Consider the following 24873-nt stretch of genomic DNA (forward strand, 5'->3'; position numbering starts at 1 on the left):
TTAACTCCCTTCCAAAACCATTAGTTTACAGACATCTTAAAAAAAAAAAAAAAAAATTAAAGGTTTTTTGTTTTATTTAAGTACCTGTTTTACCTGGTTGAGACATTAGAGGTAACTGTTGAAATATATCTGTGGACTTTATAACTCTTGCACTATCACTTACAAAGTCCACTAGGTTTGCAGTGGTAAAAGCAGGATTTCGGACTTTTGTATCTTACCTGCCTGGGCAGATGCTGTTAATGATTCACGTGAGAAAAAAAGCATGTATTGTCACAGTTTGTAGTAGGGAATTTTTATTCACTTCAGGCTTCAGAGCACAGTTGTTATGTGGACCAGCTGTATTACATTAATTTGGGTTTATTAGACTATCATGGGATTTCTTTAGAGGTAAATAAACCCGCATTTGTCCTAAAGGTGGAGCAGTGTTAGAGAACAGACAAGATTATTTGCTTTGCAAACTGCATATAAAGAATGTGTATTATAAAATCCTATATATAAAGTTTAATTGCTGTATCAAACTAAAAACTGTATATGGGAAAGTACAGGGGAAAAAATGTGAAATGTTCTTGAAAAACCTCTCTAATAAGCTATGTTACAGGCACCTGGCTGAATCCTTTTGAGATTCCTTATTTTCACAACCCAAGGAAATATATGAAGGTGTTTTCCAGCCAAATCCATGATTCTAGAGTCAGAAAGGATCAAACAGTTTTCACATGTGTTTCTACATAATGTTCTTGTAATTGTTTGTTCTTTGGCTGATGCTGCTCCTCTAGTGTATGGACTATAAATGGTGTACAGGACAAAGAATGCTAGTCCTCTAGACATGCAAACAGGTGAAAGCTTAATTGTTGTGAGTTTATGATGATAATTCAAATGTTATTTGACATGTTTTATTTGAAATCCCTTAACCCTGCGTGTCAGAGAAACCTGCGTGTGTTTCCTTTTAAGGCCTGATCATCAGCCATGGTGTCATTTTCTGCAGTTTTTTCCCAAGTGTGAGAACATCATTGTGTTTTTTACATGCTCCGTTTAAATCTTTTTGACATCTGCGTGGGCTGCTTTCCATTCATTAACATAGGGGAGTTGCATCTTCTTCCATGGTGGCTGGTCAGATGCCAAAGGCAGATTAAGTTTCCTTGAGCGAGGAACATGTCATTTGGGCTTTTCGAGCTGGAGTGGGAAGCTTTGGCAGCTCTGCGAAGAGGCAGTGAAAATCATTGCCACAAAAATGTTTTCTGTGTGGTCCTGCTGTGTGCCTTTGGAGTTCAAATTTGATTTATGGCTGCTCAGTTGTTTGGGTTTTTAAAAAATAAAAATCTGCATTTGGTTTTATTGCAGGAGATTATCATGTAAATACTGCAGCATGCATGCTTAATTCTGAAACTGTGGATTACTTCTGAAATTAAACTCATGGTAATCGCTGGCATATTCTCCAGTTCCTCAAAAGTTCTCTGTAAACCTACTGTTGGCTGTGTATTCCTCTTCTGTTCATGTAGCTGCCTTTATTTATTGTCCTGCTGCAGTCCCAGAGCAGAAAGCAACTGCTAGAGAAGTACATGAAGCGCCACAGCTGAATGCCAGCTACTATCGTGGATGGTCAGACTCCTGGAGACACAACTGAAATTACTGAGGAGCATTTTGCAGGACAGTGCACAGAACCCAAAAGCTTGTTTCAAAACAAGGTGCAAGAAACCTCATTGCTGTTTGGGATGATTTAGCTTCATGCTCCTGAGCTTCACTCCCCACCACTCTTGGTGTTCGCTATAAACTACCTAAATAAATCCTTTTCAATTTAAATACCCCTCCCAAAAACTGCTAAGAGTTGGTTTTGTTTTATTTTTGTTTTCAATTGGTTTTGTCTCGATTTCATTTGAGTAAGTTATATGTGTTTTCAGCTTGTTCTTTTCTGGACAGAAGGCTTTTTCTTGCATGTTCTGGTGTATATCTTTGTTCCTAACTTGAAGCATTTTGCTGGTGTGGTTTACATTGTACATTCCTCAGTAAGTCTGGGAATTACTTTTGCAAAGTGTTATCTAATGATAGTGTTCTCTTAATTATAGTTTATATCTTACATTAATAGTTTCTGTTGCAGAAGAATTCAAAATGATTGGCCATTTGAAAGCCACAAAAGTTGTCACAGCTTTTGGGGAGCAGCCATGGTCTGTGACTTTTTAAATGAGTGTTTGTTGTTTTACATTCAGAATTAAGAGAATTGAAGTGCACTGTATGTAAGTTTAAACTTCACAAGCCTAAACTTTTTTTGTAAGTGCAGCATCTCAAATACTAGTATGTATTTAATTTTAAGACAGGCCAAGTTTGACTTTATAATACATTGTGTAGGAAATTATGTGAAATCATGATAAAAGTAGTGATATCCTGGGCAGATATTTAGTTTGTACGAATTGTTTTCTCACCATTGTTAGATGCCTTCATAGTAAGGAAGCAGTTGGAATTTAAAATCTTGTTTTGATGGAAAAAGCATTAACAAGAAAGTGTTTGAAATTTTTCATATTTTTATGATCATTTATGGATGATTAAAGAGTAATAGTTCCAGTTCTCAAAAGCCTGTATCTGTAGTATGTAGAAGGGGTGAATATTTGCCTCCCAGTGTAGCTCAAAGTTACTCCTCTGCCCAGTCAGTTTTTCTGTACCATTTTGCTTTAGCTGTGGGTGGGACAGATTGGAAAAGGAAGAAGTGGATTTTCATCTTCAAGTTTAAAATGGAAATACTCTGAGCTTAATGTAGAATAACTGAAATGTTGTGTGTTACATGTTTTACAGGGAAGGTGGCAGGCATGCTTTGGTTACTGAAACTTACAAGTATACCGAATAAAGCATCACTGCTGTATTTGTAGTCATTGTGAAAGTTGTCCTTTTGACATACTCTTCCCATGATATGCTTAGAAGTCTTTTGCAAATTAAGCTAATATGCAGTGTGTTGTAGTTTTGTGTCTTTCTGTTCTGTCACCATTTACAGCTACTGTTTAAGAGTTCTGAAACAACGTAAACACTGTGGAAAATTAAGCACAGTTGAGAGGAACCGCTTAAGATGGGCTCTTTGGTTCAAATGACTGCAATTTGAGATTTGCTGGTATGCCTGAATGATTCAGGTGCCCTGAGGTATCTGAGGATTGATGTGGTATTCAAATAACTGGAGTAACAACTTTTAAATCATGGAGGTTAACACTGCAAAAAAGAATGAAAGAACATGGGCAGTTTTGGTTTGATGTACTAGGAAGTCCTTAGAATGCCCAAATGAGTACTACTGGGTGCCTTCATGATGAACCTGGTAGTTCTCTTTCTATAAAATAAAATAGTTTAGTTGAACAGCATTTCAACTGCAGTAGATGAGCCCAAAATACTGTTGGCTGCAGACTGCTGTATTTATTAAGCCCTGGTTATTTCCATTAGCAGTTATGCGAACTCTGTTGTATGAAAAAAAATCTTTATCTGTTCAAGTTTTTTGTTCCCCTTAAAGTATTTTGAAGTGAGCAACTAAAGTAGAAACATATAAAATGTCTGACTTTGCAGAGCTGTATTAGGAGATAAAACATTCTCACTTATAAATATTGTAGATACAAGCTTTCAAGAGCAGGGACTATTAATTTGCATTTACTTAGGTCAAAGAGAATCTGGAATAACTCTGAAACTGAAAGTCCAATAAAGAATAAATGTATGGCTTTTTTACACATGGTGATATCTCTGTAGAAATCTTTGCTGTTAAAATAATTGATTTTTCCTTTCCATTTGTGCCAGCGGTTCTCATTCATACCCCTTCAAGGCATTTTAAAGTATCAGTAGCAGCTCTAACAGCTGACCCCTCAGAATGGCTTTTACCATGAGCAGATGCTTATGAAGAGCAGGGAAAGGGGTTTCTTTTGTGTTCATAGATTTCAATTTTATCTGCTTAAAATGCACATCACATTTATTACAGAATAAAAATCCCCTTTCCCTCAATAAAGTAACGAGTGCCTTGAGCTTTGTATAGTGTTGGATGCAAAGTCTCACTGTTCATAAGCAGTTCTTACTTCACTGCTCTTCAGCTGATGACTGAATCCTGAGAATATTTACATGTTTGATTCACCTGGCTGATGATGGGACAAAGCACTGAAATGTCTAAGACAGCTCTTGCGATTTCTCCACCTTTCCTTGTTTTTCATTATTAAAGGAGAGAAAATACTAAAGAAAAAAGGCTGGGTTTGAGATTAAGTTAGTGATTCCTTGATCTCAAAACACCTAATTGCGTTATATTCCTGGACTAAGCATAGTGCCAAAACATTATGATCATTTGTACTACAAAAGACACACTTTGTTTTGGATTGCTGCTACTTTCATCTTCAACCCTGCTGAAAGACAAGTTTCCTTTATGTAACATCAATCCAAGGAGCTTGACAGATGATGCTTAGATTTTATTTTATTGTCTCTCGGGCCCTCTGTATTGCATATTTTTGATGTAGTTGTGTGGGGGTGTGACCCCTGTGAATTTTAAGTTGTTTTTCTGGAAATCAGCTTGCAAAAATTTGGTCATGCATTTTGGAGTTAATATATGCAACAACTTACTCTGGGGTTTGGGTTTTGGTGTTTTGGTTGGGTTGGTTGGTTGTTTTTCTCCCTCCTCTCTCCCTGCAGTCTGTGTATTCCAGTAAAAATAATGTTATGGTTTTATTAATTACAATAAGATATTTTACTATTATTTATTGCAGTAATAAGATCAGTAATATTATTAAGATTTAAAAACCATCAGAGATACTTTTTCTATATATGTGAAGGGTGAAACATCAATGATATGTTACCTAGAGTGGAAAGCTTTCCTCTTCTGCCTGTATGTCATCTCTGGTTGAACCATGGCACCAGCTCCTTCTAACGTGTCAGTGCTGGCAATGGCTTTGGGTGCCTGGTGCACTGCTGCTCCATGGTGAGGTGTAGGCTGTGTTCAGAAGCCCTGGGCTGAGGGAATACCTCTTGGGAGAGCAATGAACTTACTGTGTTGTCCTGGGTTCAGCAGTAGCAGTCATGTTTCTCCTTTGTGTTAGCTGGTGCAGTGCTGTGTTTTGACTTCCAGCCTGGGAACAGTGCTGGTGATACCGATGTTTTCGGTTGTTGCTAAGTGATGTTTACCCTGACCAAGGACTTTGTGAGGCTCATGCTCTGCCAGGGAGGAGGGGAAGCCGGGAGGAAGCAGAGATGGGGTGCCTGACCCAGGCTAGCCAAGGAGGTATTCCATACCACAGTACGTCATGCCCAGGGTGGGGGGTAACTGGGAGTTACCCGGAAGGACACGGGCTTCTGGGTGGGACTTGTTTTCTTGGCTGGTGGTATCGTATTCTCTTCCCTTGTTATTTTCTCTTATCATTGTTGTCGTTGGTGTTAGCGGTGGTGATTTGTGTTGTACATTGGTTGCTGGACTGTTCTTGTCTCAACCCGTAGGAGTTGCACCCTTTCGATCCTCCTCCCTTTTCCTCCGGGAGCGGGGAAGGGGAGAGCCATGGCGGGGGGGGGGGGCCTCCATTGCTGTCAGCCCGGCATCACTCACTGGGAGTGAGTGAACAAGCTGTCTGGCTAGGGTTTAAACCATGACGTGTATTATCTGGAGAGCAAAAGGGTTGAAGTAAAAGAAGGCAAAATGAAAACATCCACTACAGAAAAGGAGAAGTGGAATAAATCTAATTTATATCTCCCCACACAGTTTCCACAAGTACTGATTTGATTACAGCTCCAATTCTTCTTCTCTGTCACTATCAATACTACAGCTCAGCCTCTGTGATTACAGTTGGACTCATATAAAGGAGTTTACACAATGTTACTTTTTGGTTTTTTTTTCTCTCATACCCTTTCAGCAATATATTTGTGTTATTTTTGGAATGTGAATGCCTTTTTACATGCCTTTTGCTGTTCATGATATCCAAATGAAGAATTGCCTAGTATGTGAGTGAAAAACCTGTTACTGAATGAACCTAGCCATGATAGGTAGTTTTCCAGGTGTCTAAATGATAAAAGAAATCAGTGGAACTACTCTGGAAAATTAATAAATTGAGAGAAGTTATATGTTTTTATGTCTTTGTGGAGTTTTTATGCATCCTGTAGGAACTGGAAAACAATCTGCTTCCTGTTCATATGGATTTACTCTCCAACTGAAGTCACTGCTGATACCCAAACAAGAAAGTATAAAAGGAGGAGTAGAGATTAGAATTTTGTTCAGAAATGCTGAAATCCCTACCTATGCATGTTCTTATCTTTGGGACAGTATTACAGTTTCCACTTCAACAGTGGTACATGATGTCACTGTTAAACAGTGGATTTAGAGCAATGTGATCTGCTGTATTAGGGGAAGCTGGATTCATTTAGACACCAGCCTCTTTTGAGAAGTTCTCTCTAAAGCTGAGGGAGGACAGATTCTCCTGTGGATCTAGAGCTCAGGGGTTGAAAAGAAAAGAGCTTCTCAAGCTGTGTGGAAAAGGTCAGCAAGTATATGAAGTTTCAAGCAGAAAAAAATCTAGTCCCATGAACTTAAAATAAAATCATCCTTACTTTTAGGGTCAGTACAGACCTTTGTATTGTCAGAATACCACATACCTGTTTTGAAGGGCTGACATCTGGATCAAGTGATATTTGCTGTAGTCTTTGTGATATTTTTATAAACTCTGAGGGTTTCTTTGCCCAATTTTCATAAATCTATAAAGTGATAGGATAGGTAAGGGAGTTGACTGACCTCTGGTGGAAAAGGAGATTTACTCTATGTTGGGCTTTGATATTAGGTTCCGCAATTTCAAAGTAATTCTGTAAAATGCTTCTCATGGGTGCCATTGATCAATGGAATTAAACCAGTTGAATAGCATAGCCCCTGAAAATGGGAAAATAAAAATTGGAAACATACTACAGAAAATAAATTAACAAATTGCTGTATAATGCTGTTTAGTTAGCTTTAAAGCAAATTGTTTGCTATTGGAAGGTTAATATTGACTCTGCTTGTATGTTTTGTTTTTTGGCAGGTAACCCTGGACTGGCAGGTTATTACAGGACCTTTATACAGGCCTTATATTGTGGACTAAATCAGCAGTATCCCGTTTGGGTTGTGAGCCATGCTGGACATTGTAAACCTCCTAGTGGCATGGAAATGACAGAAGGTACACAATACTTTAACTTGTACATACAAATATTTGTGCATCACCACCCTTGGCCCCACCCCCCACTCCCCCAGATTGCACTAGCAGGACTCATGCTTATTAAAACCAGCATGACATGTTTTTTACATGTCTCCATTATATTTCCATAGAACAGTTGTAGGAGAAGAGAAGTTACTGAGGAAATGAGTATGTTTTTAGGTAATGCCAGTCAGATAAGTCCTGTTAAGAGAATAAGAGAGTTTGCTGATGGCAAACTTCAGAGTCTTTAGAGAGAACTTATAGAAAAGAAGGTCTAGAATGTGTTTATGTTGAGTAGGTTAGAAAAGTACATTTTTCAATGAAATGTCCAATTCAAAGATTAAGTACTTTAGGAGATACCTAATTATCTGAATTTAAAAAAATAGTTGCACTATATTAGTTGAATTTTCAAGAAGCAAGTGAATCTTTCTGAGACTGGGGTATGGAACATTTGCAGGGAAGAGGTTGCTTTTATATGTGTTAAAAGTCTTTTGACATGCAAATTGCTGGCAAGATGTGGTAGCCAACTACAGGTGGTTACTATTACTGGTCAACATTGTAAGATGTGGGGAGCCAGTAGCAGAGCCTATCCTGGAAGTTACTTAGTGTCAGCAGACCTCTGGACTTACGCAGATTGCCCTCTGGGCAAGCTGCAGTGATACAGCAATAAAACTGTTAAGTGTTCTTATTCATTTCTTTAATCTCAAATATAAAACTGATACATGAAACCTATAATTCTTTGGTAAAATTCCTGCCAGTCATTGTGTTCCATTGTCAAACTACCCTAGGTTTATAATTTGTTGTACCATGTTAACCAGGGGATACAGGTATAAGTCTGGCAACTGAATGGAGCTGAATTTATTGCAGAGGACACGTGTAGGTCTCAAGATGCCCTGGGATCATGTCTGTAAGTGTGTAGTTAGTGAAAAAAGCCTTTGATGATAGTTTGGCTTAAGATGGCTGAGTTAGTTGAGAGGTTTTTAGATGGAGCCAGCCGGAATATTGTACAACTGTTCCAATTCCGCTGTGACAATTGCTGCTAAAGGAGAGCCTAAATCCGGGGGGGGGGGGGGGGGGGGGCGGGAGAACATTCAGTAGGAAAAAGGGAACTGGTATCTAAGTGGAAACCAAACCTCTAGCTGACTTCACTGTGTCCTTTTGCACTGACAATGCCCCTGTCAGAGAGGGGATTTTCAAGAAAAAACCTAGCTTGTTAGGATGGATGGACAGGTCAGAAGTGAAGTACCTTGAAGGCTGGTTGCTGTGTCAAGTTTTATTCAATAGATTACTTGTGACCTGCAGAATGAGAGTAAACAGTGAAATTTCTCAAGTTATGGATGGTACTCCATAGCATTTACTTATTGGGAAGATAACAGGTGTCAGGGAACTGCAGAAACATCGTACAGAAATGTAATTAGTGGGCAAAACAATGGTAGATGAGTGTCAGGATAGGTATAATAGCAGTTAATGCAAAAAAAAGGTCTTCAACTGTGCCTGAGCAATCCTGGATTTGTAATTCCTTTGTAAAACTCGGGAAAGATACTGCCATCGTCACTGATTGTGCTCTAATATGTCTTCCATTGCACAGCAGCAGGCAAAAATTAAATCAACAAAAAGTTGGACATAACCAATGTTACAGACACGCGGGAGATGTTGTTTTATTACTATATATAATCATAGTGAACCTACATCTTGATTATTAGAGTGTAGTTCTGATGGGCATCTTGAGGACTCTTCAGGAGTGAAGTTGGTGAGTGTATGAGGAAAGGCAACTAAAACAGGGAGAAAGCAGCTTCCTTGATGTAAGAGATTAAATGGCTCTTCAGTTTGGGGAGCAAAATGCTTATCAGGATCGTGACTGAGGTTTCTAATGACAGTAAATAAGGTAAATACAGAATAAAATACACCAAATTCAGTAATGGAACTAATGGTTAGTTAGTGGTATTAGCTGATTTAAAGCAGATAAAGTATTATGAGAGAGGTAAAAAAAAAAATAGGGAACTAGCAGCCAAAGCACTAGCCTCTGAGCAAATTAGCAGACTTAGTGTTAAAAAACACTATGGACCGCTGGTCCATAAACAACTGCTGACAGAACCAGGTTCTTTGTTGTGCACATGCACTGCTGTCCCCGCTTTGGACACAGACTCTTCTGCCAGCTCCTGCTCCCAGTGTCATCCCAGTGCAGGGTTTTGAGCCTGAGAAATTTACCCCAAGGGGAAGGGATACAGAAAGTGACCAGGCTTGGTTTCTCTCACTGAATAGCACCTACTCTTGCCACAGCTGAGCTTGGCAGGGCTCTCTTGCCTGACCTATTAAAATGTTTTATGTGTTCTCAGTATCATATGCCAGGATCTATACCTACTGGTGCACATAATGTAGCGCCATGATGCTGAGAGAAGTATAGAAAGTCAGTTTAAAAAATAATAAAAAGTTGTTTATGAGATTATTTTCATGTAGATTTTACTAAGAGTACAGGAGAAGGAAGCTCACATCCTGTCAGTAGTATACATTTAGACAGTATTCTAGAAAACACCCTCATGTAAATTCTCTGGCAGAGTTCGGTATTTATAAGAATATCCTGATAAGAAGGATGAGGGCATAAATTGACACATATTTGAATCTGACACCATTGATTCTTGAGGTATCTCAGATTAGAATCTAGCAAATAAAAAATGAAAAAAAGGGGAGAGGGGAAGCTACTAGGAAAGAAGAATTCATACATTTAGAAGAGTAGTGTACAAACTTTTCTGATGCACCACTATCAGTTAAAAATTTCTATGAGTAAAATACTGAGCATGCATCCCCAATGTATATATATTAAATACAAATGATATACATGTGCTAGTGCATTACTGGTATTTTCTTCCTGCACCCCACTGTGTATGCACCCTGCTTTGGAGACCATTGATTTAGAATGTGCAATCACTGAAGTTGTACAATTAATATCTAAATGATGCTGCCTGTAAAGTAGTAAAGGGCTTAAAATGAAGCAAACTGTGTTGGAATAATATTCCTGGTTATATTTAGATCAAGTAGATTTTGAAAGGGTAAAGCAAGTTTTCCAACAGCAGCCATCAATCACAGACCGCTTCCTAGTTTACTGGAGGCGTATTACACAGCATTTTGAAAACTGAAAAAAGCTACACTCTTCATTTTTACTTCTGTGTGATCCCCTTCTATTCAGGAAGCTGTTGCTATCTGTGCTCCACAAAGACACAAAACATTAATTGAACATTTCATTGCTGTAAGTCTGTTTCTAGCAGTCAGTGCACTGTGTAAAAAGAGTTGAAACTTATTTTTACTCGGTGAATGTAATAAAAAGGTTATGCCTCAATTTCAGCTTTTTTCTCCTCTTCCTCAGCTTTTAAGAAAGCAGTTGTTCTGAACACTGCTGTGACTAAAACAGGTCAAAATCAATCCTTAGGTATAGGCAAAATTACAAAAAGGAGAGTAGTGTTCTAGGTCTCACTTTGTTTTAAAATGTTATGTATATGCTTTATGAATTTTCATATAAACCTAAAAGTGTTGCTCTTTTATTTTTTGTATCTGATATTGATGCTTTGACTCATGTTTTTTTTCATGATTAAGATGTTCATGCCTCTAGGAGAGGTTCTAAAAACCCTTGCTTACTTACTGACTCTGTTTACCATGCCAGCTATATTATGATGGCATTGTAAGTCATTTTAAGATGCATGTGTTTGCACATCGTTTGGTTAATTTCTACCTAATAAAGACATTTTCATAAGAAAGGAAGAATGTATACAAACAGATCATAATTATGAAATTTGTTTCCTTAAAAGTAAAACCAATAGGCAGGAATACCCACAGCTGATTTATTTTTGTATGTTCTAGTGCTTCTTTTAATGTGTCACTCCACTGAAGAATTTGCATTACACTTCCTTTGAGATTTCCGTTTTGAGAAGATACTGTCCTGTGTCTAACCAATTAACTTACTAGCTGTTGTGAAGTTTTATTTAAAGTGCAAGTTACTGTTTCCTATATGAATGTGTTAGAGGTATGCTGTAGCTCAGTGCCCTCAAAACAGAGGCTACTGCCTGGATGCTGGTATCTGTAAGTTAGCATTTTCCTGCGGGTTAAATGGGGGGGGGTCTTTTGACTTACATGCAGGTTAAAAGCAGGTTATGTTTTTGTGGTATATAGCCATCAGTGACTGTTTCATTTTATGTGTAGTGAAATCAGAAGAAGATAGATTGTGTTGCGTTGATCTCTTTTAAACATCCAATTCCCTTTAACAGGAGCAGAAAAAGTTTAAGGAAAGAATAAACAAGTACTTTGGTTCTTTTTAAAGAAATTGAATTGTTAAACAGTGTTACTCTTAAATCCTTTGTAAAATTCTTTATTTGAAAAAATACAAGGGTAAAACTGAAAAGTAGAATTAAGATAAATATTCCATATTTATGCACACTCAAATAATTCTGTCAAAATGCCAGTATAGCTGCCCAGTTTCTGGATGTGGGCATTATGATATGTGATGCATTGTGGAGACTAAAGCTGTGTACTTTATATTACAAAATCCAGTTGAGTAGAAATGCTTGAGTACTGCAGAAGGACTAAAGACCTGTGTTCAAGAGTAGCTCCCCTGATGGCAATAAATATCTAGTTGAAAGTTTTGGAACAGCCTTTCAATTTCTTTTGCTAGGAAAAAAACTGCTAGTTAAAACTAACACATATAAATTAAAAAAATCCTGAAATCATTCCTTGCTAATTTTATACACATTGCTAATTCAATTGCTGTGTTATGAATATCCCACGTTAAAATAAAAATTTAAAAGACTCAGTCTCCCACAACATTTCTTTGAAAGCTGTGAAAAATCAAAGATTGTATAGGAAATCCTTGACTCGCAGTCCCTCTAACACATCCCTCACGTCCCCTTTTTAGCACCCTGCTTGCTTTTGCCAATAAAGGCTGTACAGACAGCAGATGTACATACATAGCCTAAGTGTGTCTTAGAATGGTCTAATTCTTTGGACATCTTCTGTGGTTTGATAAGAAATAACAAATACAGTGTCTCAGACAGAAATAAGAATAGAAGAATGCAGGTTTAGGTTTTTTGTTCTTAGGACCTACAGGATAGTTTTCTTTGTAGCAAAGTAAAATAGAGGAGTAAAGAAAAATTAAATTGAAATTAAATGATTTATTTCTTTTGGTAATGTTCTGTGTATGCCAGGTGCTTAGAAATATGCAGTAGTATGATTCATATCTTAATTGATTAAAGAGACACAACTGATGCATTAGAATATTATATATCTAATAAGTAGCTAGTCATCAGTCATGTCATAACAATACAATATTTGGTCACCTGATACATTAAAGGTAAATCTCTAGAACTTTCTAAACTGTACAGATGAATTTTGAGCTATACACAATCATAATACAAACACATTTTATTGTTTTAACAAGATGTGTTTATGCTTTGGAAGATGTTGTCTACTGAATTTTCTGTTTTGTTTCTGAATCAGTATTGGGTAGCTTCTGAATGACAGAAGTTTGAGTGACATTCTTAATAGCTAAGTTGCAAGATGAAGTTCTATTTTCATCTTTTATGTCCCATGGACTGTAGAAGATAATAGTGTGTCCTTAAATCTGTCAAACTATGCTTAGTTCATTTTCCATGATAAAGAGAGGTAGGTAAGGGTTGATTTATATCCCATTAAAAGAGTGTTTTCATTGCTTTCTCTTTATGCAGGGAGAGCAGGACCTTCGGCCTGTATTGAAACTGAATTCTATCCTAAAGAATCAGTATGGGCAAAACCATAAAAGTGGTGGAGGGCTAATAAATTACTACAAAGACATTGATTATGTGATCCCAAAATGTTAATGTACCATCAGTGTGAAGTTTTGAAGTGAAATGAAGTTTTGTATAAAAGAAAAGACAAATTCTAGTGTTGCAGGAAAACTTGGAAGGCGTGTGTGGCTTGAATTTGATATATTGCTGCTTAGCTGTTACTAAATTCAGGAGAATGGAGTTTGCTTGTCTGCTCTCTGACTTCTAACAACTGCAGGATTCACTGTGAGTGAGAGTCTGCCTCCAGCTAAAGTGGTACAAATCTACCTAAAAAAATAAAAAGGCTGAATTAATCTGAGTAAAACTGAATTAATACTTCAGCAAGTTAATCATGTCATTGATTACTAAATAGTTGTCCACCAAATGGGCATGATTAGCAGATATGAGCCATCAGTTTCTACCATCATAGTATGCTGTGCTGGCAGGAAGAAAACTAAAATAGTAGCCTGAGCAAGACAAGGAGCATGGTTTTCTATAATAAGAGGTTTGTAGATTATTTAGGGCAGTGATTCCCAAACTGTGGTCTGTGGGCCACTGATAGTTCCCAGGACACTTGCTTGTGGTCCAAGAAGAGCTAGCGAATCAGATGGAGTTGGCTCTCTCACCGTTTTCCACTTGCGAAGCGGAATTAATGGTAGCTAAGAATACTTTTCCAGTAGCACTTTTTTTTTGTGTAAGCGTTTGCTGCGCTGGGCTTAGAGATGTGCCACTAAGAATGTGTGGTGATGATAGGGAGTGGGAATGTGATCTGCACTGCTGCAAAAAGGAGAGGAGGAGATTATGAGAGTTAGGTGTTCCAAGAACTAGGCTTCTAAAAATAGGGACTCATCCTTAGCTAACAGCCTTTGTCCTTCTTGTTGTGCATAACCCCAAAGGAGAGAAGTTACACAGGCACAGGGAGCCTATATGTGTTTGATAATTTTAGTTAGCTTGTGACTCTGATTTACTTTTAAGTAGAATGGATGTTTTTAATGAGTGCTGATTTTGGAGGATACCTACAGTGCTGAATCAGGTGAATCAGAGCTACTGGCTGTTGGTTCAGACAGTGCAGAAACACCTCAGAATCATCATCTCTGGTGCTTAGAAGGTTTTTGACCACCAAATCCTATCTGGGTTTCAGCACTGTTTGGTTAGTAGTAATGGAAGGTATCTGGCCACACAGAGGTACACAGTGATAGCCATGCTTAAAAGGCATTTATGTCTTGTGTAAGTGAAGGGAGAAAAGCGGTAGAAGGGCAGCTGAGCTGGTATCTCACATGCATTCTTTAAGCTTATGTACTCACACATGTAATTCACATTAATTTTCACTTCAATAATACTTTATGCTCCCTAGGCATAGAAATTAAAATATTAGAGGATCATTGAAAGATGGATTATCCTTAATTCAAGTTCTTTCAAGATTTAGTCAGTTATGTTTAAATATTACAGACTTGGAGTAGTCTGTAGTCATGATTGCATCCCAGAACACATAGGGACACAAATGAAATTCTGCTTAATTTTAATGCAGAGTTATAGAATCATAGAATCACAGAATAGTCTGTGTCAGAAAGGACGTTAAGATCATCTAGTTACACCTCCCTGCCGTGGGCAGAGGCACCTCACACTAGACCATGTTGCCCAAGGCTCTGTCCAGCCTGGCCTTGAACACTGCTAGGGATGGAGAATTCAGAACTTTCTTGGGCAACTCATTCCAGTGCCTCACCAGCCTCACAGTAAAGAACTTCTTCCTGATATCCGATCTAAACTTCCCCTGTTTAAGTTTAAACCCATTACCCCTTGTCCTGTCGCTCCGGTCCCTGATGAAGAGTCTCAGGATGTCTCCCAGAGCAATGGTATCATACTGTAGATACATTAAGAAGAACCAAGTTGTAAGCATGCTATCCAAGTAGAATTAAACTATTTTCATAACTGTTTCATAGTTAAATGTCTTTTTTTAATGTATCGAGAGGAGAAGCTTCCTGTTTATGAAGCCGGCCTTGGCACTGATTAATCACATTGAGGTCTTCATGTGGTATTCATCAGGAGCAGGGGATCCCACATTGGGGTTTGCACAGAGGAACTGGTTGTTTTAACAGTATGGGACAGGAACTGTCAGCTCAGTCAGTGCAGTCTCCTGCCCCTCCTGATACAGCAAATTGCTGTTGTCCAGAAACCGTATTCCTTCCTTGCCTTGGAGAAGGCAGCTTAAGAGAGGAAGTGTGTGTACATATATTAAAGTTATTATGAGGCATTTAATGTTGAGGTTTTTGTATTTGCCTGGCAAGATCTGCATTTTACTCTATGGTTTTAGTGCTAGGTGTCTATTTTAAGGAAACAAATGATCATTTCATGCTATGAACCCACTGGAATAATTTAAATCTAGATGTGTGAAAAGTAAGCAGCCCAGGGGATGCTGCCGTACTCTTGTTTGCTTCTTTCCTTTACCCACATTCAGGTAGTTATTCATAGAGGTCACATAATTATACAAATAGTTCCTTTGACTAAAATCATGGTATTTGGCATTGGCTTTATCAGTTCTGCTTAATTTTAAGCTTGTGTTTAAAACTTGTTCCATTCAAAATCAAAACTAAGAAAATAAATTTTTTCCATATGTGACGTATTTCTCAGTTGTTGTTGTTTTCTTTTCTGGCCAACAAAAATGATAACAGTTTTAACTGCTTATATCATCATACCTTAACAAACATGTATTTATTTTTAATAATCATATAAACACTAATAAACTTATTCTGGTACTCCTTAGTGCGTATCTGTATACTCCATTGACTTTAATGGAGTAGTGACCAATTTCTGTTGATGTTACTAAGAAGAGGACTTTGTCTTTACAGTTTTTATAGCTATATGAAAAATAAGCTCTTTATATTCTCTATTTCTTTGAAGGTTTTCCACTGAGCAAAATATCTGTAGGCATATTATTAAAAATGTCCATGAATAGCTTACTATTCTTTTCTAGTACTTTATTCAACTGCTTCCCCTGTTAAAAGAAACAATTTTTTTTCATTGCTACCTACAAATAGGGTAATATAATTAATTAATATAATTTTTAAATATACCTTTAAAAGTAACAACTTTTGAAATCTGATAGTCTTCTGGATCCTTGTCCAAAAAACAGAACATGTGAAAAACAAAAGTGACCTTCATCCATTGGAGAGTATAATGTCTTTACTGCATTCCAAAATCTCTGAATGTAGGTTTTGAGATTGTTTATGGATCACTTTCCGCCTTTCACCCCATGACAGAGGTATGTTCTTCAGCTGATACCATCACTTCTGATTAAATGCAGAAGACAGTGAGGGGAAAAAAGTGTTCAAGAATGTGAACCCTATGAAAAGGTAACATTTATATCTTTCAGTGTCCTTACTTCATAAGGCATGACACAGTTCACTGACATGAGCAGTGCTGTGATGTTCATAGAATCATAGAATCGTTAGGGTTGGAAGGGACCTTAAGATCATCTAGTTCCAAACACCTGCCATGGGCAGGGACACCTCACACTAAACCATATCACCCGAGGCATCGTCCAACCTGGCCTTGAACACTGCCAGGGATGGAGCATTCACAACCTCCCTGGGCAACCTATTCCAGTGCCTCACCACCCTAACAGGAAAGAATTTCCTTCTTATATCCAACCTAAACTTCCCCTGTTTAGGTTTTAACCCATTACCCCTTGTCTTGTCACTACAGTCCCTAAGGACGAGTCCCTCTCGAGCATCCCTATAGGCCCCCTTCAGATACTGGAAGGCTGTTATGAGGTCTCCATGCAGCCTTCTCTTCTCCAGGCTGAACAGCTCCAACTTCCTCAGCCTGTCTTCATACGGGAGGTGCTCCAGGCCCCTGATCATCCTCATGGCCCTCCTCTGGACTTGTTCCAACAGTTCCTTTTTATGTTGAGGACACCTGAACTGCACACAATACTCCAGGTGAGGTCTCACAAGAGCAGAGGAGAGGGGCAGGATCACCTCCTTCGACCTGCTGGTCATGCTCCTTTTGATGCAGCCCAAGATACAGTTGGCTTTCTGGGCAGCCAGTGCACACTGCCGGCTCATGTTCATTTTCTCATCGACCAGCACCCCCAAGTCCTTCTCCATAGGGCTGCTCTGAATCTCTTCTTTGCCGAGCCTGTAGCTGTGCCTGGGATTGCTCCGACCCAGGTGTAGGACCTTGCACTTTGCATGGTTAAACCTCATGAGGTTGGCATCAGCCCACCTCTCAAGCATGTCAAGGTCCCTCTGGATGGCATTCCTTCCCTCCAGTGTATCAACTGAACCACACAGCTTGGTGTCATCGGCAAACTTGCTGAGGGCGCCCTCAATCCCACTGTCCATGTCACTGACAAAGATGTTGAACAAGACCAGACCCAACACTGATCCCTGAGGGACACCACCCCTTACTGGTCTGCAGCTGGACATTGAGCCACCAAGCACAACTCTTTGTGTGCGGCCATCCAGCCAGTTCTTTATCCACCGAGTGGTCCATCCATCAAATTGATGTTGCTCCAATTTAGAGACAAGGATGTCATGTCGGACAGTGTTGAATGCTTTGCACAAGTCCAGGTAGATGACATCAACTGCTCTACCCCTGTCCATCAGTTCTGTAGCCCCATCATGGAGGGCCACCAAATTGGTCGGGAAGCATTTCCCCTTAGTGAAGCCATGCTGGCTGTCACCAAGCCCCTTGTTGATTTTCATGTGCCTTAGCATGCCTTCCAGGAGAATCTGCTCCAAGATTTTGCCAGGCACAGAGGTGAGACTGACTGGTCTGTAATTCCCCGGGTCATCCATTTTCCCCTTCTCGAAAACGGGGGTTATATTTCCCTTTTTGCAGTCATCGGGAACTTCACCTGACTGCCATGATTTCTCAAATATGATGGCCAGCGGCTTCGCAACTTCGTTTGCCAGCTCCTTCAGGACCGGCGACTTGTACACATGTTTCAGAGTAACTTGTGCACATGATCTCATCAGGACCCATGGACTTGTGCACATGTTTCAGAGTAACTCATTTAAATATTTACCATAATATTGTAGGGAAAGTAAAAAAGTAAAAATACTTTATTAAACAAAATATTGAGGTGATTCAGATTATTTTCCCCAGGGAAAATGCTTGAGAATCTTTTAATCCCAGACAGTTTGAAAGATATATTTGCATAACAGAATGAAAATGAATTATCCCCATAGCAGAGAATAACCCCTTCTGTCTGAAGGTGATAGTGGTCTGGATTTGCTTTGGTTATTCAGTGAAAAAGTTTATTGACTGCATAGGTTAGCTGTAGGAAGAAAGCTGATCAATATATTTATTAATAAGAATTTCTACTTTATGATACAGACCTTTGACTTAATTCTGATACCCACAAAGCTTGCAAAAAATGGTGCAGATCTTGATGGGATCACTGCTTAGAGGCAGTTTTAATTTACAGTGATCTACAGTTGTAAGACTGAGGAACCATCAGCAATGCACAGCATAATTCCAGATTATAAATGTAATCAAGTTTGGAACATGGAGTCTTTCTGTTTGCTTTGGTTGTAAGAGTTTCCCTTTCTTTAAGGAGCAATGTAGGTGTTTCAGGGAAAGGCAGGAAACTGTAAGGCAGACTATGCAGGAAGAAGTAGCTGCAGATGGCCTCTTTCTTAGATAATCAGCTTCATTAATGAATTACTCCTACCTTTAGTGTACCTACTTAAACCTCTCAGCAACATCTGAGTAGGGACTGTGTGCTTTGAAAAATGATAAGGGACAAAATGTTACTGTGCTGTGGGCTCAGGTTGAATGAGAAGATCTCAGTGCTGCTTGCTGGATGAAGAGTTTTTTCCTCCTTTTGATACTGCATGGGACTACTCTTTAAGCTAGACATTTCTTTCTAAAGGTTGAATTTTATGTTATGTGCATTCATATATTGAAAATATATAATTTACTATAGCTATCAAGTTGTGTGGTCAAGTGGCTACTTAGTTGCCAAATTAATCCCATTGGGCTGAATGTTACAGCAGTCTACTGAAATTCTCTAGAATTGCCATTGTAGTGTCTTTTTTTTCAGAACAGAACTGTGGTTTTGTAGATATTACCACTGTGTCTTTACTGCAGGGACTCCACTGACTCCTATACGAGTTTTTACATGATTTGGAGGTAGAAGTTTTATTCTGCAGTTAATTGTGAAGAGAGCAATTTCAGTATTTCAGAATGCATGTTAGTATGTATTAAATTCCACATGGCTGTATTTGGATCTGTTTGTGTAGAGTGCAAGTCAAATTCAGTTGCTGTCGTTTTAGATAGATTAAGCTGTAAAGCCTTAATTTCAGTTAGTAATGAACTATGGCTTTGATGTCTGCTAATGTAAATGAATGAGAAAATCAACTTTTGCCTGACTGTGACCCTGACCCTGACACTGCTTGCGGGTTACAGGTGAATTGGTTTGCTTTCTGTGGAGTGCATCTGACCTGTGCAAAAGAAGACCAAAAAAATCCTTTTTTTTTCCCTATATTCATCTGTAATGACATATCAGTTTTGTAATGGTGGCACTTTAGTCTCTATTTCAACTAGAAGGTAAGACTCCAAGAAAAATAAAGTCATCACAGGATCTTTGGCATGTTGCCATACTTGCTGAGGACTGAGAAGGTAGTGAAAGACAGAGCATGGAGTGCTCCTCCATCAAAATTGTGGCTTTTTCCAGTGATGCCAGAAAATGTAACTCAGTGGAGAGTGTCAGATCAGAGCTAGATTCTCTGGGCTGCTGGATTCATGTCATGTCAGCCAGCAGCAGACTCCTTGTTCTTCTGAGATGCATGGGGGATCAATGCTGGCACTCGCTGGGACACCATTGCTTCCCCTTGCTGTCATCTTATACTCTTGGTGCAAAAAGGAGCCCAAACAGAGACTTAGGCGGCTTTTCAAGGCAGGTAGTGATTGAAAGCACTTGTTGAGAGCTGTGAGGTAGCACTGGATTAGTGGAAGGTGTCCCTGCCTGTGGCAAGGGGATTGGAACTAAATGATCTTAAGGTCCTTTCCAACCCAAACCATTCTGTGATTCTATGATTTTGCGTATGTTTTGAGCTACATCTCACAGTGCTGGCAGCACAGGGTCATGTCTTCTGCTGGAATAAACTGTCATAGCTCTTTGCATTTAGCAGTGCAGCACCAGATTGTATCATCAGGGAATCTAAGATAAGAAGTTTGCAAACTTCTTATAATCCATCAGTTTTGAAGGATACCCATCAAAGATAGAAAGACATTATTTTTGCTTGAGTGGATTCTTACTCCTTAAAATAAAAGGATGCTAGAGAGTATTGTTAAATAATTTGGATCTGTTTACTGCAGGTAGTTATTCTAATTACTTAATTTCACATTTCCACTGATAAATGAAGATAGAAACCTCCACTTCCCTTTATGCTTCTATTAAAATAGTATAATCCAAGATTAATATACACCAGAGTAAAGAAAAAGGTCTAAGTTATACTGAGTGCTATCCTAATGCCATTATAGTAACTAGCCAAGTAAGAAATGTGTTTAGTGTTACTCTATTAAAGATTGTGTTATTTCAGTATTATTTTGAAGTCATACTTAGTTGAATGTTTCAGTCTTGGCCTATATCACAGTTCTAAATAAAATTTTGAGGTGGATTTTCAAGAGAAATCAGGAATATCCTATCAAGTTTGGATCCAGCTCAGCTTGCTTTCAGTAGAAGCCTCAAGCACTTCAGAAAATGTCACCCATTGTTCTGTGTGATTGCTGTGAAGTACAAGATCTGTATTGTTATTTGTGTGCCCCCAGGTGTATTCTTAGCTGCCTGCTTTTTCCCCTTTTCTCTTCATAACACTGAGGCATGCTCCTTGTCATTTTCTCCGACTTTAAAAATAATTCTTTTTATTCCCTGTCTGTGGAATAACATGGGCTGTCTTACTTGGCCAGCTGTTTTATTTTGCTTCAAACTTCATCTCTCCCTTGTCTGCTCTCAGTCCCTCTTTCTCTATTTGTATCTGCTTAAACTTAAGTTTTGAAGTGCTGTTTTCAATAGGTGTGACTATTGGACTTGCCTACTGTGGTGCAACACTTCACCTACTGTACACCAACTGAATCAATGACTGTGAAGTGATATTCATCCATTTTTATTCCCTTCAACACTCACAATTTCCACTATCTTTTCTTTACTTCCTATGCTGTATCTACCCAGTCTTGGTGATTTGCAGAACATTACTCTCTTGTTTTTCTTCCATTGTTAAACTGTACAAATGCAAGTTGTTGTTGTAATATGCTATTTACTAAAGTTGATTTTAGTTGCTTCATTCTGTAAGAATGCCTCCGTTTCAAGACTAAATTTTTGTCATGTTAAATTGGAAGATGTTAGATCTGGCCAAGCATCAAAAGGTATTGATGCTAATATGTTTTCCTGTAAAGAATTGCCTTAAGGATCAGTGTGCTTTCTGTACATTATTCTTAGACTAATATGTCACATACCTCAGGCTATTGGTGCACGGTAATTCAAATACCAGTGAAACACATTTGTCCTTGAAAACCTGGGTGATACTATTTTAGATCATATGTGAAATGAATATTCCTAAGGGAAACATGCAAGGTAGACGTTTGCAGGAGTACCACTTACTAGTCAGGCAAAGCCAGGAAAATAGACTTTGGAGAGTAAAAGTGGGTTTGGTGGGGGCTGGACTGATTTTTGCATCTTAGTAGTTTTTGTGATGTAAGCCAAACAAATCAGCAATATAATGGAAATGGCAAGATTTTCTCTGTATTGCTTGGACAGACTTTATTGATACAATGATCCTATCATGAGGCTCAGACTAAATGTAGAGCTCTTTCAGGCAGAAGTGCGTACTTAGGTGCACACTTTTTTCTGAAGGTCTTGTTACTGACTTAATTTTCTCAACCACCAGATCTTCAAGTAGAATCACAGAATCATAGAATCGTTTAGGTTGGAAAAGACCCTTAAGATCATTCAATCCAACCATTAACCTAGAATCACTAAGTCACTACTAAACCATCTCCCTCAGTGCAACAACTACATGTCTTTTAAACACCTCTAGGGATGGTGATTCAACCACCTCCATGGGCATCCTGTTCCAATCTTTGACAACCCTTTGAATGAAGAATTTTTTCCTAATATCCAACCTAAACTTCCCCTGACACAATTTGAGGCCGTTTACTCTCATCCTATTGCTTGTTATTTGTGAGAAGAGACCAACACCCACCTCACTACAATCTTCTTTCAGGTAGCATAGAGTACATGAGCTCTGCTTCCTGTTATTGTTTATGAAGTCTCTGCCAATGCAAGGCTACTTCATTGCTTTCTTCATAATCTCTTCTTATTTTTTCCTGCAGTGCCAGAGAGGTGTGCTTCACTTCAGCACCTGGTATAGGAAGGCTGAGCCTGGTTATGTTGACAGCTGCTCTGGTGGCTTGTCTTTACTGTAGAGTTATTCTGGAATGCCCAGAGACCTCAGTAGCCCAGGAAGAGTGACTTTTTCAGAGGTTCCCACTAAGGTGGTGTTACTTACTGGTTTTGTTTGGTACCTGTTTGCTCATATGTAGTCTTCCAGCTATTTCAGGCTATCTTCAGTGATTCTCCCTTAATAAGCTGCGGTGGAGCTGATTCATTTTGGCATTACTGGAAGAGGGGAGAATTGCTGGAAGATTTTGAAGTGCTGCCAGTACTGAAATTACTTGTTATTTTTGCAAGTGTAGATACGCACACCTTGACATGAAATTACTTCAAAACTGGGAATAAATGGTAAAGCATAGATAAAAGCCTAACTTATGGTAAAGGGCATAGTGTTGTTTTCTTGTGCTCTGTAATTACTTGTCTCATAGAAGGTATTCTGCAACGTAAAATGGTAAGCTGAGTGGGATACCTGGTGTGTTGAAATAACTGTACTCGAGTTTTACAACCAACTCAGCTACATGAAGTCTTTTTCTTGGACAGGGCTTTTAGCATCCTATTCTAGTAGAAGGTGTTCCTCCCATGGCAGGGGGGTTGGAATTAGATGATCTTTAAGGGCCCTTCCAAACCAAATAATTCTATGATTCTTCAAATTGATTAGTTCTGCTGGAAAGCAGTCCAAGTAGTGTGCACCCACCAAAGGTGCAGCCTAGAAGTGAAAAAAAAGAGACAAAAAAAGTCACAATGAGTTTCAAGCTCATTCCTGTATCAAGGTACATTTTACATAGCAGTCAGCCTTGGTTGTGAAGTCCCTTCCAGTTTTGTTTCTGTGGGCAAGTGTAGAAGGGAATTCACAGAGCCTTTCACTTGGCTTCATAATATACAGAAAACAAGAAATGTAACCTGAACAGTCAGCTTCCCATACGCTCAGACCTCTGCTTTTGCTCCTTGACATCACTTTATGATGGAAATTTAGATCTGCTCCTACACAGTATTGGCTGTCTGACCTCTAGCTTGCCAAGACTGTTGTTTTTTGAGTTTTGGTTTTGTTGGTTTTTGGTTTCTTTTTTTGTGAGTTTTTTGTGGATTTTTTGTAGTTTTTTGTTGTTGTTTTGGTGGGGATTTTTCGTTGTTTTTTTTTTTAATAATATAGTGAAAATTCTTATAAATTGCATGTTCTGTAGTTATTTAGCTTACTGACTAATGCAGTAATTCAGAAATGCAGGTTAAATTTTTCTGGAGGCACTGATTGGTGTAGAACTGCATAATAAAACACTGTTTCATGGTGTTGGCCTTGCCAAATAGAGGATAACCAGCAAATTTCTCCTTCAAAGTTTGTACTATTATCTCATCATAGAATCATAGAACAGTTAGGGATGGAAAGGACCCCAAGATCGTCTAGTTCCAACCCCCCCTGCCATGGGCAGGGACACCTTACACTAAAACATCTTGCCCAAGGCTCTCTCCAACCCAGCCTTGAACTGCCAGGGATGGAGCATTCACAACTTCCTTGGCCAACCCATTCCAGTGCCTCATCACCCTCACAGTAAAGAACTTTGTCCTTATATCCAATCTAAACTTCCCCTGTTTAAGTTTTAACCTGTCACCCCTTGCCCTACCACTACAGTCCCTAATGAAGAGTCCCTCCCCAGCATCCTTATAGCCCCCCTTCAGCTACTGGAAGGCTGCTATGAGGTCTCCACGCAGCCTTCTCTTCTCCGGCTGAACAGCCCTGATTTTCTCAGCCTATCTTCATACGGGAGGTGGTCCAGTCCCCTGATCATCCTCATGGCCCTCCTCTGGACTTGTTCCAACAGTTCCATGTCCTTTTTATGTTGAGGACACCAGAACTGCACACAATACTCCAGGTGAGGTCTCACGAGAGCAGAGGAGAGGGGCAGGATCACCTCCTTCGACCTGCTGGTCACAGTCCTTTTGATGCAGCCCAGGATACAGTTGGCTTTCTGGGCTGCGAGTGCACACTGAAGCTGGCTCATGTTCATTTTCTCATTGACCAGCACCCCCAAGTCCTTCTCCACAGGGCTGCTCTGAATCTCTTCTTTGCCCAACCTGCAGCTGTGCCTCGGGTTGCTCTGACCCAGGTGTAGGACCTTGCACTTTGCATGGTTGAATTTCAGTAGGTTGGCATCAGCCCACCTCTCAAGCATGTCAAGGTCCCTCTGGATGGCATTCCTTCCCTCCAGTGTATCAACTGAACCACACAGCTTGGTGTCATCGGCAAACTTGCTGAGGGCGCACTCAATCCCACTGTCCATGTCACTGACAAAGATGTTGAACAAGACCAGACCCAACACTGATCCCTGAGGGGCACCAGCCCTTACTGGTCTGCAGCTGGACGTTGAGCCACCAAGCACAACTCTGCATGTGGCCATCCAGCCAGTTCTTTATCCACCGAGTCGTGCACCTATCAAATTGATGTCTCTCCAATTTAGAGACAAGGATGTCCTGCAGGACAGTGTCAAATGCTTTGCCCAAGTCCAGGTAGATGATACCAACTGCTCTACCCCTGCCCATCCATTCTGTAGCC

General features: G+C 39.3%; 1 protein-coding gene across 3 annotated transcripts in view; it reads left to right on the plus strand.

The window, feature by feature from the left end:
- The window catches only part of LDAH (lipid droplet associated hydrolase), a 126790-nt gene that overhangs the window by 22396 nt on the left and 79521 nt on the right, over positions 1-24873 (plus strand). For 2 of the 3 annotated variants that reach the window (XM_062618903.1, XM_062618902.1), the window contains one exon: positions 6990-7124. The exons of the other annotated variant lie outside the window; for it this stretch is intronic. In XM_062618903.1, coding sequence (XP_062474887.1) covers positions 6990-7124 — 135 coding nt within the window. The remainder of the gene's footprint in view (positions 1-6989; positions 7125-24873) is intronic. 3 annotated transcript variants of the gene reach the window in all.

Source organism: Pezoporus occidentalis, unplaced genomic scaffold, assembly GCF_034315485.1.
Source record: "Pezoporus occidentalis ecotype Australia unplaced genomic scaffold, CSIRO_AGI_Poc_V1 ctg206, whole genome shotgun sequence".
Lineage (NCBI taxonomy): Eukaryota > Metazoa > Chordata > Aves > Psittaciformes > Psittacidae > Pezoporus > Pezoporus occidentalis.